We start from the raw sequence: 17,407 nt of genomic DNA, 5'->3' as shown, positions 1-17,407 counted from the left end.
TGTTGACAAAGAAAGGGAGTCTTCCATGAGGGTAATGGGGAATCCTGGAACCAGGCAGCCTACCCGTTGGGTTTCTTGGGTCGGGGAGGTAATTATTTGCAAAGACTTTGGAGTGGCCATTGAAGCGGTTGGTTCTTTCGTCGGTGGATCTAGTAGGCATGCCGGATTTAGACCCGTGAAGTGGGACGGAGGTTGTACTCTGTCCCCTTGGAGGGCCAGAGTGTTTGCTCTCTGGGAAATGTCTTGAAGGGTAGGCGGTAATTCCTGGCTTGTTGGTGACATGACGAGGAGGCTGGAAGGTTACAAAGACTCTAAAGGGGCTGTGTGTGTCCCTGTGCGGTGGCCTCGCTGTTCCACTCGGCGGGACGGGTTTGGCAGGGGCTCTGGTCGGTTGGCGAGAAATGTGAATGCCCCCATCCCGAGAGTGACTATCTGGCCCGCGGGGTAGAACGCTCTGAGTCTTGCCATCCACTCCTTCCTTCCCTGACTCCTGCTTGGGCGGGACGTTGAATTTGTGCCAACTGTAGGGAGGGGTGGCTAATGCACCTGGCCGCCATTCATTCAGAGCCCTCTCTTGGCTCCCGGAGAGTGTTCTGGTTTCTGGACTCACCACATGATGCAAGACACCATTCTCCTTCCAATTTGTGGACATCGGAGACCTGCTGGAAGCTGCAGTGGTTGGCTCTGAAGACACAAGCATTGTGGGAGAGAACGGAGAGGCCATCTCCTCCACGGTGGCAGAAGTAGGGCTGAGGTCCTGTGGTCCACTTGCCAAATAGTCAGCAGTTGGAGTGACTTCATCATGGTGCTGACCACGGATGGTGGTCTCCGCCTGGCTCAGAGATAGCTCTATGTCTGTGCTCCAGACAGGAGTTGAAACATCAGCTTCTTTCTGCTGAAATGGTGCAGAGACAGCAACCCAAAGTGAGCTCTCGGAAGACCAATCTCTACCCTCTGACTCTTCAAAATGGGGCGACTCTGTAAGATCTTCCCAAGAGTTGGTAGCAGGCGTGTCTGTCTGCTGCCTCCCGGGATGGACGGTCCACAAGGGATCCCAGCTGGGAGTTCCTACAAAGTCTACAGAAGTGTCTTCTTTCTTCTGTTTTTCTGTGGTGGAGATGGAGGAGCCAGGAGTTGACACGTTAACAAATGATTTGCTGGGAACTAACGTGTCCATTGTATATTCATCGACATTTGTGACCCCATCATCCTTAATTTCCTTTCCACTTGGCACAGGTGTGTGTGTGACTGGGACTGTCTGGTGGACTTTGTTGTGAGATAAATGAGTTTGGGGGGTAGTTGTCATATAATCTTCTGCTCTAGTTGCCTCATAGGAGTCCCCAGTTTTCAGAGAAATGGTGGTAGGCAGTAGTTTCATTTCAGAACCAGGAATAATAACATTTTCATGTTTATTTTCTGGAGAATTGCTAGGTTCGGATGCAGGTACTCTTGAGCTCACTGTGGGAGTGGCATACCGATGCTTGTTCGGCCTTTTCCTGTGTTTTCTTCGTGGGGTGCCCTTGGACACGGGTTCTGCATGCTTCTCCATGTCCAACCGCTTGGGGGTATGAAGTGTGTTATCCGCCCAAGGTGTTGGAACCAGAGAACTCTCCACTTGGTCTGGAACCTTCATCTCAGGGACTGGAGTTGGTTGAGGAGGCAACGTTTCCATCGGGGCCAACGTCGTCGGTGAGGTGTGCTTAGGTCGGTGTCGGAATCTGTGGGGGCGTAGTCTCCTCTTGCCATTGGGTCTCCTTTGAGAAGGCTGAGTGGCCAATGCCGATGGCGAAACAACCTTTGGGCTTGGAGTACTCATGACTACTGTGGGCATACCCTTGTCCAATGGTGTAGCAAGACTGGTTTTCCCAGGATGCTGAAATGGAGAGGGACTGCTTATCTCTCCCCCAGTGATGGGTGCCATGTCTAATCTTTCCCTTACAGAACTGGTGGAGTCTTTGGGGTCTCTGCCCAGCCTGTCTCCTTCCCATGGCATCTGAAACTTCTCCTCCATGCCTTTTTGAATCAATGGGGTGCCTCGAGTGCTTAAATCCCCATTCACAAGCTGGGTGTCATCTGTTGGACCTCGTCGCGGCAGTTGGGCTGGGACATCTGGTTCCTCTCCAGTGGGATCTTGAAGTGGCTCAGATGTACCCAAGTCAGTGATCCTCACGGTGGGAGTCGGAGCCCAATAGGAAGAGGTCCACTCGTTCATGCTCTCCTCACCTGGTTGGGAACTGGTCTGTAAACCCGTGTCAAAGGATGGCAACGTCTCTGACTCGGCCAAGGAGAGGATATCCAATGGGAGCTCCTCCTCACCAGAGGCAGACTCTGCCGTGGACTCGACACCTGCTGTAGACCAGTCCCCTGTGGCTGTCTGTTCGCTGGTGTGCTCTTCAAGTGTGTCCTGGGTTTGGAGAGTAGGAGATAACTCATAAGGTTCAGATACCAGTATTGTGGGTGGGATCCACTTTGTGTCCACTGCAGTGGGAGTTATCTCCTCAGGGTTCTCAAAAGACTCATTGTCAAGAACATCTTCCAGGTCTGTGTGGGCTGGTCTGGGATCAGCAACCGTCTCTTCATCGTGGTTGTGTTCTTGTCTCCTCCCCGTGGAGGAAATGATGCTAGACAGCTGTGTTTCCTCACCAAATAGAGACCTATCTGCTGAGGATTCTTCTGTAAGGGTTGATATCTGCATGGGAGATATAGATGGGGGAGAAGCAGCTGGTAACAGAGGTGTGATTTCGAGACTCCTTGTGGATGGAGCAGTAGTGGTTTTAGGGACCTGAGGTACTTCTGTGCCCTTGGGGAGATTTCGGCCACGTACTCTGGCTAAAATATCCGCCCAACGCTCAGGATTGATCTGCTTGTTGGCCATGTTTATCCTGCGTCTGGACTCGAACACTCTGCGACCTTCGGCGATGTTGGGCTCTGGTTCTTTTTCAGAATGCTTCCAAGGTTTCAGCTTCCTTCTTCCCTTTTTGGTTTTCTTGTCTTTGGGGGTGGCATCCTCTTCCGTTTTGATGAACATCTCTTGGTCTTTTGAATGCAGAACTTTCCTTGCCTTGTTACCTTCTTCTCCTATGCCCGAGCCCCCTTCATCCTCAACAATGTCCCCTCTCAGTCTTGCAAGACCTTTTGCACCTGGGTGTCTGCCTCTTTTGGGTGACCGGCCAGATCCTTTCTTAGTCACCATGACCCCCACTGTCAAATGGTCTACCCCTTGCTGGTTGACAGCCACACATCTGTAGTAACCACCATCGCCAGCTTGAACTTTCGGGATGAATAGAGTTCCATTCCCCAGCATATACACGTGTGATGTGTTAGCCACATCATTAATTATTCTTTTGTTTGGAAGAACCCAGCTCAGGTGGGCTTCAGGTACTGCCAACGCACTGCAAGGCAACATCACCGGCTCCCCTGGGTTCTTGTTCATTGTCATGGTATACCTTTCAGGAGGCTGAGTCACAGGTGCCTGCACAACCACCCTATAGGTCATCCGATCCATTTCATCCCTCACCTGAGCGATACACTGGTACAAACCCGAGTCAGACTGCTCCATGGATTTGATCCTCAGCCAGCCACTGCTGAGGATAGAGAATTTGCCATCCTGGTCATCCATTGGTGCTTTCAGGATAGAGCCATTCGGAAGCACCCAGAAGATGGACGGACTCTCGGACGCTTTCACGTTGCAGCTCAGTTGACACGGACCCCCTTCCAGGACAGTCTGAGCTCTTTGAATGGCTCTGTTTGGCTCGATCATTACCCAGCTCCTGCTTCGAGCCTGCCTCATATCTTTGCCAGACACTGTTTGAGAATATGGGGCCTGATAAGACAGTAGCACCATCTTGGCTGTACTCTGCCGTCGATTGAGCTGGATGTCTATGGACGGTTGCATGACCCATTCCGGTTCTGCAAGAATCTGAGCTTTGACCCCCGTGTAGTAAAGGCTTTCATCGTCAGCATCTTGCCGGTACTGGTAGCTGACTCTGGGGTCTTTGGTAAGCATGAGTTCCCGGTGCAAGGTCACAGGGACCTCACTGTAATACGCTATCAACTTCCACAGTTTTTCATAGTTTTCCCGAGTCATCGGACACTCAAAGTCCAAGACTATGGTAGCGTTTATGTCAATCTCTGGAGGATCCGTTTGGTTCAGGTGAATTTTGGACACATCTGTTGGCTTCTTGATGTAACAGGCCAAGTCCACCGTGTTCCCGTGCTCATCGGTCATGTTCAACGTAACGTTCCACGGGGGGAGTCGCAAGCCCTCCAGGGCAAGCTGGTTGTCATTATCCTCTTCTTGTTCCTGCTCTTCCTCTAGACGCTCGGTCTGGTTGGATCTCAGAGGAGACTCGATAGAAGGCTTCAGACAAGCAATGTCGTTCAGCTTGTGAATCTCCTGCTTGTATAAATTCTTGGGGCTGGAGCACATGGCACACAGTTGACCACCTTCGTAGGCTTTGTCCTTCTTACACTTCAGAATCCCTAAAGCAAACAAGCAGACAGATATCCCAATGAGTTCATCAACCAAACAATAGCGTACCTTGCATAAGGCCTGAGGGTAAAGCCTTTGTTTGCAACTCGACCACCCAGATGCAATCCAGTAAAGACAGACAGGTGGAGGGGCTGGCCGGTGGCATGGTAGTTGAGACACTGGACTCCCACATGACTGACCATGGTTCGAATCCCAGATCTGCTAGCTTGCTTTCGCAGTTCCCCACTGTTCTGCCTCATTACACAGGGTGCTACCCACGTACATGGTTTCAATTACCAACCCTTAGCCTGATAACTCCCATATGTCCGTCTCCAGCCCCAGCCCATTCCCCGAGCTCCGCGCCCAACTGCCTGCTTGACATGTCTATTTAGATGCTAAAAGGCTCTGGAAACTGACATCCACGAGACAGAATTATGTTCTCGCCCCGTTCCAAGCCTCCGCGTCTCAGGCTGGCTCGGTATCACTCCGCGCTGCTGTAATTTCTCCAATTAGGCCAACTCGCAAGATGAGTAGCTCTTGTTGACAGCCCCCTTGGGATCTGCCCACTCCGTTCCCATCCTACTGGGAGTAAGCCGGGGAAACTGCGTCATCTGAGGCTTGGAGAATTCCCAAGCCCTCCGGTGGCTTCAGTAGACTGACTTCCCCCGCCCCAACACGATTGTCTAAGTGACAGACTGAACGGTTCACAATGCAAATAGAATTGTTTCCCTGACTGCCCCCATAAACAGCAACACGGGTACTCAAAGCACACACATGCCCATGCACACACATACAAAGGGACTTCAAAAAGTCTGTAGAGGGAGCCAGCAGATGGTGTCATGGTTATTTCATTGGACTCCCATATAGTCGACTGCGGTTCAAAACCTGGACCCAGCAACCTAAAACTCACACCTGGTGTGTGTGCGTGCTCCAAATCCCAAGAGGACAATGGAGGAGAATGGATTGTAGCATGGCCATCCCCCCTTGGGGGTTTATCTATTGCTTTCTGTCTCTCTGGTGAGTGCATGCACACAAAAGCAGAAATCTCTCTCTGAAAAAGGAAAAAAAATATCTGTAGATAAATGAAACAAAACAGTATGAGTTTGTCTCGGTGCAAAATATTTTCTGAGATCCATGCGTCACTTTTTCAAGACACACATTTTCTGTACACTTTTGGAAGACTTCCTTGTATTGAAATACATATACACGGGACCAGCAGTTAGCGTAATGGCTATGTCGCTGGACTCCCATGCAGTCGACTGCGGTTCAAGTCCCGGATCCAGTGGCTTAAACTCACGCCGGGCGCGTGTGCGTGCGTGCCCAAGATCCCGAGAAGAGAATGGAAGAGAAGGGATTGTGGCGTGGCCATCGCCCCGGGGGATGGGACGATTTTTCTTTCCCTCACTTTGTCTCTGTCTCTTTCCAGTGACTGCATGCATCTTAAGACAAAAATCTCAACCAAAAAAGGAAAATAGAAACTTTCTAAGTGCATGCACATGCATGCCCCAGATCCCTACGTGAGAGAGAAATGGAGGGGGAAGGATTGTGGAGTGATCCTCCCTCATGGGGAGAAGCTGTCTCACTTGCCCTCTCTCCTTTTCTCTGTGTCTCTCCAGTGAGCACCTGCACCCCCTGGCAAATTAAATAAAAATATAGAGGGTCTGGCAGGTGGCATGGTGGCTAAGGCACTGGACTCCCACATGGCCAATCACTGTTTGAGTCCTGGACCTGGCTACTTGCTTTCTGACTCTTCTCTCTCTCTCTCTCTCTCTCTCTCTCTCATCAAATTAAAAAATAATAATTTTAAAAAATAAAATTAAATAAACAATTAATTTTTAAGAAATAGATAGGGAGAGAAATCCATGTCGGAGAATGAAACTTCTCCGAAAGGCCAAAAGAAGCGTGCAGGTCAGTGGGGGCTGCAGGCGCCCCGGGTGCTGTCCTGATCTTACCTTTGGACCTTGCATCCCAGTCCAGGAACCACCTCATTTCACAGTCGCAGGTCCACGGGTTCCCGTGCAGGTACAGGTTTTCCAGCAGCGGCATGTTCTGAAGCATGGCCGGGGGCAGTGCGGTGATGCGGTTGTCCGCCAAGTAGAGGTGCCTGACGGTGGACAGCCGGAAGTGGTCCAGCAGCGTGACGGTGGAGAAGGTGCTGGGGTGGAGCTGGTGCAGCAGGTTGCCTTCTAAGTGCAGGAGCCGCAAGGACGTGAGGCCGCTGAACGCGTGCGGGTGGATGAACTCGATCTTGTTGTGGTCCATGTGCAGACGCAGCAGATTCGACAGCCCTTGGAGGGTCTCCCCTGTGATCACTCTCACCTTATTATAGCTGAACTTGAAAACCTGCAGAGAGAAAGAGGCGGGGAAAGAAAACAAATTCCCTCTGTCGAGTTCAAAGAACCCAGAGCCAGGGCCGGCAGGTGGCATGGTGGTCAAGGTGCTGGACTTCCACGTGGCTGATCACAGTTCAACTCCCAGACCTGGAGGCTTGCTTTCTCACTTTCCCTCTCTCTGGCTCTCTGTTCAAATTTTAAAAATAATCATAAGAGATCGTAGTCGACTGCAGTTCGAGTCCAGGATCCAGCAGCTTAAAACTCACACCAGGTGCACGTGTGTGCGTGCCCAAGATCCTGAGAGGAGAATGGAGGAGAAGGGACTGTGGCGTGGCCGTCCCCCTGGGAGGTGCTTTCTTACTTTCTGTCTCTCTGTATCTCCAGCAAGTGCATGCACCCTATACCAAAAATCTCTCTCTCAATAATAATAATAAATAAATAAAGTTAAATAAAGAATTCTATTTTTTAAAGAGGTTTTTGCCTTACCGCACATGTGCAAGAGAGTCAGACACGGTGAAAGGGACAGAGAGAAATCACCCCCCAGGGGGGATGGCCACAATGCAATCCCTTCTCCTCCATTCTCCTCCTAGGATCTTGGGCACGCACGCATGTGTGCCTGGTGTGTTTTAAGCCACCGGGTCCAGGACTCGAACTGTCGTCGGGAATGTGGGAACTCAGTGACATAACCGCTGTGCCATCTGCTGGCCCCAAATGCCTGTTGTTCAGTTCTAGCCTTCCAGATTGCCATGAGCGATGTTCCCGAGTGCTGGCGTTTACCTGCAGAGAGCTGAGGTCTCTCAGAGCTCTGTCGGGAATGTTTGGGATCTCGTTGCCATGAATCATCAGGAGCTGCAGCTTACTCAGTCCCGCAAACGAGGTTTCCGACAGGGCCTGGATGCTATTAAACCTAGAACATAACGACAGTAATTACAACCAGAGACGGTGAGGGTTTAAGTCCCCTCTGGGATGGAGTCCCAGCCTGCCCGGGAGCAAGCGAACCAACATGGTGATTCGGAGGTCCTAAGGCTGTCCTTCCCAGAGCACGGTCACCTCCTGTCCTGTCCATTTCTGAAGTGAAAAGGAAACAAACACAGGGACCAGCAGTTGCCATAGAGGTTACATCTCTGGACTCCCACATAGTGGACCACAGTTCGAGTCCTGGTCCCGCCAATCATGTGTGCGTGCCTGCCCAAAACCCAGAGAGGAGAATGAAGGAGAAGGGAATGTGGGCATGGCCATTCCTCTTGGGGGTTGATTTCTCACTTTCTGTCTCTCTGTCTCTCTGGCAAGTGCACACACTCTATAGCAAAAAATGTCCCTAACAGGGAAAAAAAAAAAACAGTTTTTGGAGAGACTTTTGCTATAGGAAATGAGCGCTCACCAGAGAGGTAGAACGAGATGAGAGAGAGAGAAAGTGAGAAATCACCCCCCAGGGGGGATGGCCATGCCACAATCCCTTCTCCTCCATTCTTCTCTCGGGATTTTGAGCACGCACGCAGATGCGCCCGGTGTGAGTTTTAAGCCTCCAGGTCTGGGATTCGAACCACGGTCAGCCATACAGGAATTCAGCACCTTAACCACCACCTGCTGGCCCCACAAACTTTGTTTTTAATCCTGGGCATTGTGCATTTGCCAGAGAGACAGCAAGCATGGGAGAGGGAGTCAGCACCCCGTAACAAGGCATGTTCACGGTACAACCCCTTCTCTGCATCTCCATCCTGTTAGGGTGTGGGGCACACATGCACACAGCTGCCAATAGTTTTCAAGTGGCCAGGGCTGGGATTTGAACCACGTGACTGCCAGTGTAGAGTCCAGCTCCCTTAACTGCCAGGCCATGGGTTCATCCTAGAACCAAAACATTTTTATGAGTGTTTACTCAGTGAAGGAATAGTCAGGAAGAATTTTGGCCCGAGATATGCCAGTGTGGTCTAGAGGGTATTTTGTGGCAATCAGCAGGACTCAGGATTCTAAGCAAGGCTGTTCCCCATGGCCCCTTGTTGGAAACTTTGCCCTGTGATCATGAGTGACACGCGACCACCAAACGTGGGAAAGATGTAGATACCCGAAGTCCCTGTGGGTATGAGAGGAGGGACACTATGGGAGACATTTCAATGAGGACCAGTGGGCCAGCAGGTGGCATGAGGGTTCAGTCTCACTGGACTCCATCCATTGGGGGTGTTGTTCCTCTGTGTCTTTCTACCTCAGTCTGTCTATCTTGCTCATGCAAAAAAATGAAAGAAATAAAAAGAAAAAGAAAGAAGGAAGGGAAGAAAGAAGGAAGGAAGGGAACAAGAGAAAGAAGAAATAAAAGAAGGGAGAAAGAGAAAAAGAAGGAAAGAGAGAGAGAGAAAGGAAGGAAAGAAGGAAAGAAGGAAGGAAGGAAGGAAGGAAGGAAGGAAAAGAAAGAGAGAAAGAAGACAAAGAAGAAAGAAAGAAGAAAGGGAAAGAAGAAGGGAAAGGAAGGGACAGGAATGGAACATGAGGGGAGAAAGGAAAAGAGAAGACCCAGTTGTGTGCTCACTCCCCCTAACAACCAGCCTTGGGGACCACCTTTCAGCTACAAAGTCTTTGGAACAGAAACTGTCATCTCCGACTCCAAATCCACTCACTTCAATGACTTCAAACTCTTCAAAGACACTTTCATGACTGCATTGTCTTACTGGGGTTGTTGGGAAAGTCATGACACATGTTTGCCTGGAAAATCATATCACGACTTTTCCAACAACCCAATAAAGAAGACCAACAGAGGCAGAGAGAGCATCAGACGGAATTAAATGCACCCTGCTTTTTTTTTTTTTTTGAGAGAGAGTTTTGCTATAGGGTGAGTGCCCTCACCAGAGATACAGAGAGAGAGACAGAGAGACAGAAAATGAGAAACCACCCCCCAGGCGGGATGGCCACACCATAATCCCTTCTCCTCCATTCTCTTCTCAGGATCTTGGCCATGCATGCACATGCGCCCGGCGTGAGTTTCAAACCACAGGGTCTAGGACCTGAACTGCAGTTGATTACATGGGAATCCAGTGGCATAATTGTCACGCCATCCGTTGGTCCCCACTCTGCCTTGCTAAGGCAATGTTATTTGTATCCAAAATGGCTCATGGGCCAGAGTAAGGGGTGATCCTGTTTCAGGTTAGATTCCTATACTTGCTGGACAATGACAGGGACTTCTCCTCTTCTGGATTGATTGTTGACAGTGCCCAGTCCTTTTCCGTAGTGTTTTACTTTCGTGCTCCATCCCTGAGTCTGCTGTGTCATCCAGCGGTAAGAGGGGAGTTGTAAAAGAACTGAGCTCGAACTCATCCTGTCCTTTGTGGGTCTAGTGATGGTGCTGGGGTTCACAGAACTGAGCATGGCTCTCTGCGGGTCACTTATGGGTCTTTACCGCCTAACCCTCACGAGGCAGTCATGCACCATTCATTTCACACGGCAGGAGCTTTGATTGGTAAAGTTTCCAAACGGTTCAAGGTCATGCAGCAAGGCTGCAGGGGAAAGGAGTGAACCATGCAACTTCCAATGGCAAAGCTGATGGTCAGCTCCCTACGTGCTATTTTGGCCCTGTTAAAATAAGATGGGGTTGGGCTCGCCGATGGAGCAGTGGTTAAAGTGCTGAATCCCACATGGCTGACTGACCAGTTCTAGTCCCAGACCCAGCAACTTGAAAAACACACTGGGCACATGTGCATGCAAGTACAAAATCCCAAGAGGAGAAGGCAGGAGAAAGCATTGCAGCATGGCCCTTCCCTGTGAAGGGGTGATCTCTCACTTTCTGTCTCTGTCTCTGCCTCCTCCAACCAGTGCACCTGCCCTACATGAAATGATTAAAATGAAAACCAAGATGGGGCTTCAAAATCTGGCAAACAAACCCAATAGCAATAGCAAGAAGAACTATGTCTTCGTGTGAGAATAAAGAAACCCACAGATGACAAGAACGCCATCCAAGAATACATAGACACTGTGTTAATGACATCCATGGTTGTGACCGTGACTATGGTATCCATCCTAGTGGTGTGGATCCAAATAAGAGAAGGTATATTGGGGCCAGCCAGTGGTGTAGTGATTAAGGTGCTGGACTCCTACATGGCCAATTGTGGTTCAAGTCCTGGACCTGGCGGCTTAAAATCACACCAGGCACATGTGCATAAGTGCCAAAAATTCCAAGAAGAGAATGGAAGAGAAGGGATTGCAGCATGGCCATTCCCCCCTGAAGAGTGATTTCTCATTCTCTCTCTCTCTCTCTCTCTCTCTCTCTCTCTCTCTCTCTCTCTCTCTCCAGAAAGCACACACACCTTATGACAAAAATCTTAATGAGAGACAGAGAGAGAGAGAGAGTATATTTTCTCCAGTGAAGAACTCACAGGTCTTCTAAAGAGCCAAGGGAAGGCAAGAGAGAGTCTTGTGGTTGCAAACAAGTTAGGGAGCTGGGGTCTCAGATTCTCCGTCTGTTTTATTCCCTGCTAGAGAGGGGACACCTGGAGGTGAAATAAGGCCATGAACAGAACACATGCTTGGAGGTCAAACAGGGTTGATGTTGCCTCCTGGCTACCCGGAGAAGTTACCTAACTTCTTGGAAGCGCAAATTCCTCAATAGGAATGCTACCCACTCTTCTTTGGAGGACTGTGCATGGGTTTACTGACATCATGTGTCTATGCCTTCAGATACTGCCACATGTGGTTCCGACAGGCAACACAATCTACAAGACGGAGAGTGGAAGAATGGGGGACGTTCCCAGCAACAGAAGACAGCAGAAGAAACACGGTAAACATTAGCAAAAGAGCTACTGACATGCACAAGGACAGAGAAAAACTAGGAGCCATAGAGTATGCGTGAATATGCTCAGTGATAGCATAACTATGCAAGTGTTCAAAACTTCACGGATTCCACACCACCACCAATGATAATATGACTCCACTCGCTCACGCAATGATTCTTCTCGGAAACATCCAGACAACCAAATTCAGCCCATTTCTACAGCTAACCACTTAGTCTATATTCTAGAATATCTTTTTTTGTTTTTAGAAGTTTTTGCCTTAGGGCATATGCACTTACTGGAGAGAGAGAGACAGAGACAGTAAAAGGGAACATGAGAAATCACCTCCTCAGGGGGAATGGCCATACCATGATCCCTTCTCCTTCATTCTCCTCCTGGGATCTTGGGCACACATGCACACGTGCCCGGCGTGAGTTTCAAGTCACCAGATCTGAGACTCCAACTGCAGTTGACCATGTGGGAGTCCATCGACATAACCACTATGCCATCTGCTGGCTCCCACTCTAGAATAGCTTTATCATCCATTAACTGGCAAATTCAAACCAATTTGGAAATTGGGTCAGGCATAATCTGTGCAGATCTTAGCTCGCTATGTGATTTTTCAGTAGAAGGCTGGGAATCTTTCCTTATTCCAACACAAGCACACAGGCTTTAGTGCCATAAATCTCTGCATGTGGATTTCCGGAAGGTCATTCCAGAACCATTCAAGGGTTGTTTTTGTGCGGTATATGGAAAGCACACAGGAATTGGAAAGGCTGTTCAGAGCAACCCACTACAGAGCAGACAGGTCACAGATGCATTGTGTTTAAAAAAAAAAGAGAGAGAGAGAGAGATTTTTGGTGTAGGGTGTGAGGGCTCACCAGAGACACAGAGAGACAAGAGACAGAAAGTGAGAAATCACCCACAGTGGGGAGGGAGGTGGCCACACTGCAATTCCTTCTCCGCCATTCACCTCTTGGGATCTTGGGCATACATGTACATGCACCTGGCTTGAGTTTTAAGCCACCAGGTCCAGGATTTGAACCACAGTCAACTACATGGGAGTCCAGCAATGTAACCATAATGCCATCTTCTGGTCCCACCTCCCCCCCACACACACATGCATTTTTTTAATCCACTTTTGAAATCGCTTTTCAGCAAAATTACTACACAGTGGCGATGCTCAGAGGCACTCCACAGAAAGGAGGCGCCCTGATACGGAAGGTCCACGACCCTCAGGAACATGGAGTGGAAGAGCCAGTCAAATATGCAGCACGATGCTCTGGGCATGGAGGAAGGTGTCTCACACCCCACAGGCACAAGACAAAGAATTACCTCCCCAAAATGGTACCAGGGCCCCACGTTGCTCTGCCTCTCCATGCCTTTTTTTTTTTTTTTTGGTAAGTTTTTTGTTTTTGGTTTTTGTTTTTGGTTTTTGGTTTTTGGTTTTGGTTTTGTTTTTATTTTGTTTTGTTTTGTTTTGCCATAGGGCATGTGAGCTCACTAGACAGAAAGGGAGAATCAGAGAAAAGGAAAGTGAGAACTCACCCCCCTCCTAGGGGGGATGGCCACACCACAATCCTTTCTCCTCCATTCTCCTCTTGGGATTTTGGGCACACATGCACACATAACTGGAGTGATTTTTCAAGCTGCTGAGTCCAGGACTCGAACTGCGGTCAGCCCTGTGGGAGTCCAACGCTTTAATCACCAAGCCACCTACTGCTCCCTATCCCTAGCTGTTCTAAAGGCTAAGGTGTTGCATTTGTCTACCATCATTTAAGATTTCGCACTGAAATCTGCCTTCCTTCTCTCTGTCTCGGTCTGGTGATTGCACATTCCCTGTAGCAATTTAAAAAAAAAAAATAATGATGAATAAAAATTAAGTAAATAATTCTTTTAAAAGAACAGTCCTTAATTCAAATACTAGGTGACTGGTTTGGGTTTTTGGTTGTTGTTGTTTTTGGTTTTTGTTGGTTTAGTTTTGTTTATTTAATTGCCAGAGGACTCATGCACTCACCAGAGAGAGACAGAGACAGAGAGAGACAACGAGAGAGAGAGCAAAAGCATCCTTTGGTGGAGCTTAATCGTATTGCAATTGTTTCTCTTCCATTTCTCCATCCTGTCAGCGTGTGCGTGGGCCGCACACGCACACACACCTGATGTGTTTTTGAAACCATCAAGTTGGGATTTGAACTGCGGTTGGCCATGTGGGACCTGGGTCCTTGTACACAGTCCTGAACCAGTTTGCTGTAAGACTGACCAACTTTGTTTTTCTCCTTCTTAAAAAAAAAGAAAAAAGAAAAGAGAAGTTGGAAAGTCATTTTCAAAAAAGCTTTGAGGATGTCCAAGCAGGAAATAGCAACACAGATTAAGAAGCCTAAACTCAAGCAGCGGCGTGGGACGAGAAATTTTCACTCGCGTTCTGCCCACAAGCTCCCATTCCTTGAGAGTTTTACACTCACTCCACATTACTAAAACACGAGTCAGACTCAGTTTTATCTGAGTCAGATAGGGCCCTGACTTTCCTTTTTATCTCAACTAAATGCGCCATGCCAGCTCATTAAATATTTGAGACTCACTTTTCATGAACTGTGCTGTGACATTATGAGTGATTGAAGAAATGCTATTTGATCCATCTTACAAAACAAGCCAGCCAGAAGTGTCCCATGTTAGTTCAGTGAAGAAATTTATGTTGTTGTTTTTTTAATCTTCTTTTTAATAGTACATAAAACCATCTTAAGGGCTGGCCCAAGGGCCTAGTGGTTAAGGGAGCTTGATTTCCCATGGACAAGCATGGTTTGAATCCTGGTCCCAGCAGCTAGAAAAGCACAGGTGGCACATGTATGCGTGTGTGCCCCGATTCCAGACGGAATGGAGGAATGGGGGAGACGGGATTGTGGTACCAGCATGCTCCAAAGGGAGTTGATTTCTCCTTCTTCCTCTCCCTCTCACCTTCTGTCTCTCTGGCAAGCGCATGCACCCTCTGATCATTAAAAATAAATAAATAAAGAGACCAGCGGATAGTGCGATGGCTATATCACTGGACTCCCATGTAGTCAACTGCGGTTCGAGTCCCGGACCTGGTGGCTTAAACTCACACTGGGTGCATGTGCGTGCGTGCTCAAGACCCGAAGAGGATCTTTGTCTCTCTGGTGAGCGCACATGCCCTATAACAAAAAAACTACTTTAAAAAAATGGATTAAAATAAATTTAAAAAATAACAGCAAGTACATACCCACGCCTAAAATTAGAGAGGGCAATAGAAAAGACGGGACTGCCTTGGGGCCCTTCCTCTTGAAGGGTGATCTCTCACTTTCCCAATCTGTCTGTCTCTCTATCCGGAGCCCACTTGCCTTATGCAGCCAAAACTTAAAAAGTAAACTCAAGCGTTTGCCTCTCATCCACTCCTCTCTGCCAGTGAGAGACTTACAGAAAGGAAGAGCCCTCGGCCATGGAGGGATTGGACATACACGATGCAAACCCCCCATGAAAACGCGCACAAGGGCAGCGGAGTGGTTTGGTCAGGACGTGGTACACACCCCAGGTTGATCCTTTCCACGTCTTTGGAAATTCCGGCGGGCACGGACGCCAAGGATCTGAAGGTGCAGTGGACCTCGCTGGGAACGTAGCAGGCGCACGGGTGAGGGCAGGCCAGCGCGGCTGGCGGGTGTGCCCAGACAAGAATCAGGACCACGGACAGTGCCGCCCAGTGCGCCCGCGTCGGCATCCTGTCCCGGGGCGTGATCCTTCCACACCTGTGGGAGACAACACACACAGACACACACACACTCGACGCGTGCACCGTCAGAGAGCGAGGCCGCGCGCCGAGCCATCTGGATGGGGATTGCCAAGCGTGCTTGGTAGCTTCCCAAGGTGTGGGATGAGATTAGGGGGTGACACTGAAAAGGATGGAACTTAAGAAAGGCGAAACTCTCGTTTTGTGTTTTCTTGCTCACGTTTTCCCATGCGCCTTCATCATCCCTGCCACACGGCTTTGATTGTGCAAATAAATCTACGATTTGGACATGCCACTGTCCCGGGTCATCCAAAGGTGGGTCTGAAACACGTACAGCCACACGTACAGGAACTACAAGAAGTGTCTGAAAAGGGATTGAAGAATGGGTGTGTGCAGGCACAAACGCTTTTTTTTTTTTAATTCATGCATACTTTTTTGGTAAGATACCATTTTCATGAACGTTTACAAGATTTCATATAAAGGACAGATCCAGAAATAGAAAGATCTATGCTTGTATAATAATAAAACAAATCATAAAAAGCTTTGTTTTTGCCCACCACGTCAAAAAGGAGCCCTTATAAACTGTACCTAGTCTCAAAAAAGAAAATTAAAAAGAAATTAAAAAGTCGTTTTCCAAGAGGCGGATTTTGTTGGTTTGTTTGGTAATAATTCCTCGGAGCTTTCTTTCCCCTTTCTTACATAGGTACTGGCTAAAAGGAAATTCATCTTTCTGTTTGTCGGTCTGTTGGCTATCCTTACTTTTGTCTTAAAGCTTAAAAACCATGCAGAAAGGTTATGACAGCGAAGCGTCATTCTTTATCAGGAAGGACCATCTATACAATCGATCGGAAGGTAAAAACAGGGCTAGCCGGGTGAGAGAACGCCAGGTTATCGATGGACGGAACGTCCAGACACGCGAGGTCTCGCCCCAGCTACCTCGTTAAGAAAGACGGTGATTCATTTCTTTTTCATGCCCTGGCCACGCCTTGTCATCGACTATTTCTGTCCCCTTTCCAGGGACGTGGACTTTAAAACAACGGTCCATATGGTGCGTACCCCGGAAAGAGTCACACACATGAACGGGTGACACCTGCCCCTTGGAGCAGGCTTGCAAAGTGCGCCTAACGCGCTCCACCCCCGTTCACGCCAAAGAAAACCGCGAACCCGTCGCCCTTGCGTCCTTTCCATGAGCTGGGGAAGGTGGTTCTGTGAAGCCCGAGGGTGTCTGGTCTCTCAGCTCCCCATAAAAGAGCAGATGATGTAGGCAGGTTTTGCACAAAGCCAGTTGGGGCTGCACCTCTGAGCGCCGGCTCCAACCGCTCCTGCAGCTTTGCAAGAAGTCGCCCCGCTCGCCTGAGCTCAGCCCTCCCGGGCCCTCCCTGCGCGCCGGTCTGGCCGCTGGGTTTCTTCCAAGGGTATCCAGGCCAGCCCCGGGCCCTCCGCCTGCAGACAGACCCGGTGCGGGCATCCCCGCCTTCGCTAAGGTCCGCCTGGCGCGTCCTGCGTCCCGCCCCTCGGAGCTCCGGGGCGCTCTCTCCAAAGAACTGCAGCTCTGGGGACGCGCGGTCGGGTTTTTCCGTCCCGGAGCGAACCAGGGACGCGGCAAAGGCGGTGGAGACAGGCATGAACCCGGAGAAGCCAGGGCGGGGGCGTGAGGCCGCCTGCTTTCCTCCCCGCCCCGGGGCGCGCAACCCCGAGCGCCGCGGCTTGGCTGGCGGCCAGGGCGCTGGGCTGGCGGCCAGGGCTCGGTCGCGCCGAGCCAGCTGCGCCGCGAAGTCTGCGCTTTCCCGGAACGCAGCTCCGGGGGCCGCGGACTCCGACGTCCTCCCCCGGGATTCCCGCACACCGCGCGCCTAGGGTCTGCACTAGCCTTGCGCCAGCCGTGGGGCTCGGTGGGCCCCTTTCTTGGGAAAGCCGGGGAGGAAAGAAGGGGAGGAGGCGGAGGGAGGGAGGGTTCTAGCATAGGGCGCGGAGCCTGAGCGACCTGGAGAGGGCTCTGAGCCGCGGCTCCCTTTAGGACGCTCCCTGGGAAGGAGCGGTGGACGGGTGGGGTAGCCACGCAGCACCGACGATCCCGCAGCGCGCCGGGGAGACCGTCGGGCGTGACCGCGAGGAT

The 17,407-nt window shown here is 50.0% G+C and overlaps 1 protein-coding gene across 1 annotated transcript in view; it reads right to left on the bottom strand.

Moving 5' to 3' along the window:
• MXRA5 (matrix remodeling associated 5) overlaps nucleotides 1-16,940 on the bottom strand; it is a 34,187-nt gene extending 17,247 nt beyond the window's left edge. Inside the window, exons 1-5 of the mRNA XM_014583904.2 lie at nucleotides 15,512-16,940; nucleotides 15,095-15,310; nucleotides 7,582-7,711; nucleotides 6,424-6,814; nucleotides 26-4,482 (exon numbers count right to left, since the gene is read on the bottom strand). Of these exons, the coding sequence (XP_014439390.1) occupies nucleotides 26-4,482; nucleotides 6,424-6,814; nucleotides 7,582-7,711; nucleotides 15,095-15,310; nucleotides 15,512-15,534 (5,217 nt within the window). The 5' untranslated portion in view covers nucleotides 15,535-16,940. The remainder of the gene's footprint in view (nucleotides 1-25; nucleotides 4,483-6,423; nucleotides 6,815-7,581; nucleotides 7,712-15,094; nucleotides 15,311-15,511) is intronic.
• Nucleotides 16,941-17,407: the final 467 nt, after the last annotated feature.

Source organism: Tupaia chinensis, unplaced genomic scaffold (assembly GCF_000334495.1).
Source record: "Tupaia chinensis unplaced genomic scaffold, TupChi_1.0 Scaffold145072_1, whole genome shotgun sequence".
NCBI classification, from domain to species: Eukaryota; Metazoa; Chordata; class Mammalia; order Scandentia; family Tupaiidae; genus Tupaia; species Tupaia belangeri.
Note: the sequence above shows the minus strand (reverse complement) of the source record. Positions and strands in the feature narration are given on the sequence as shown.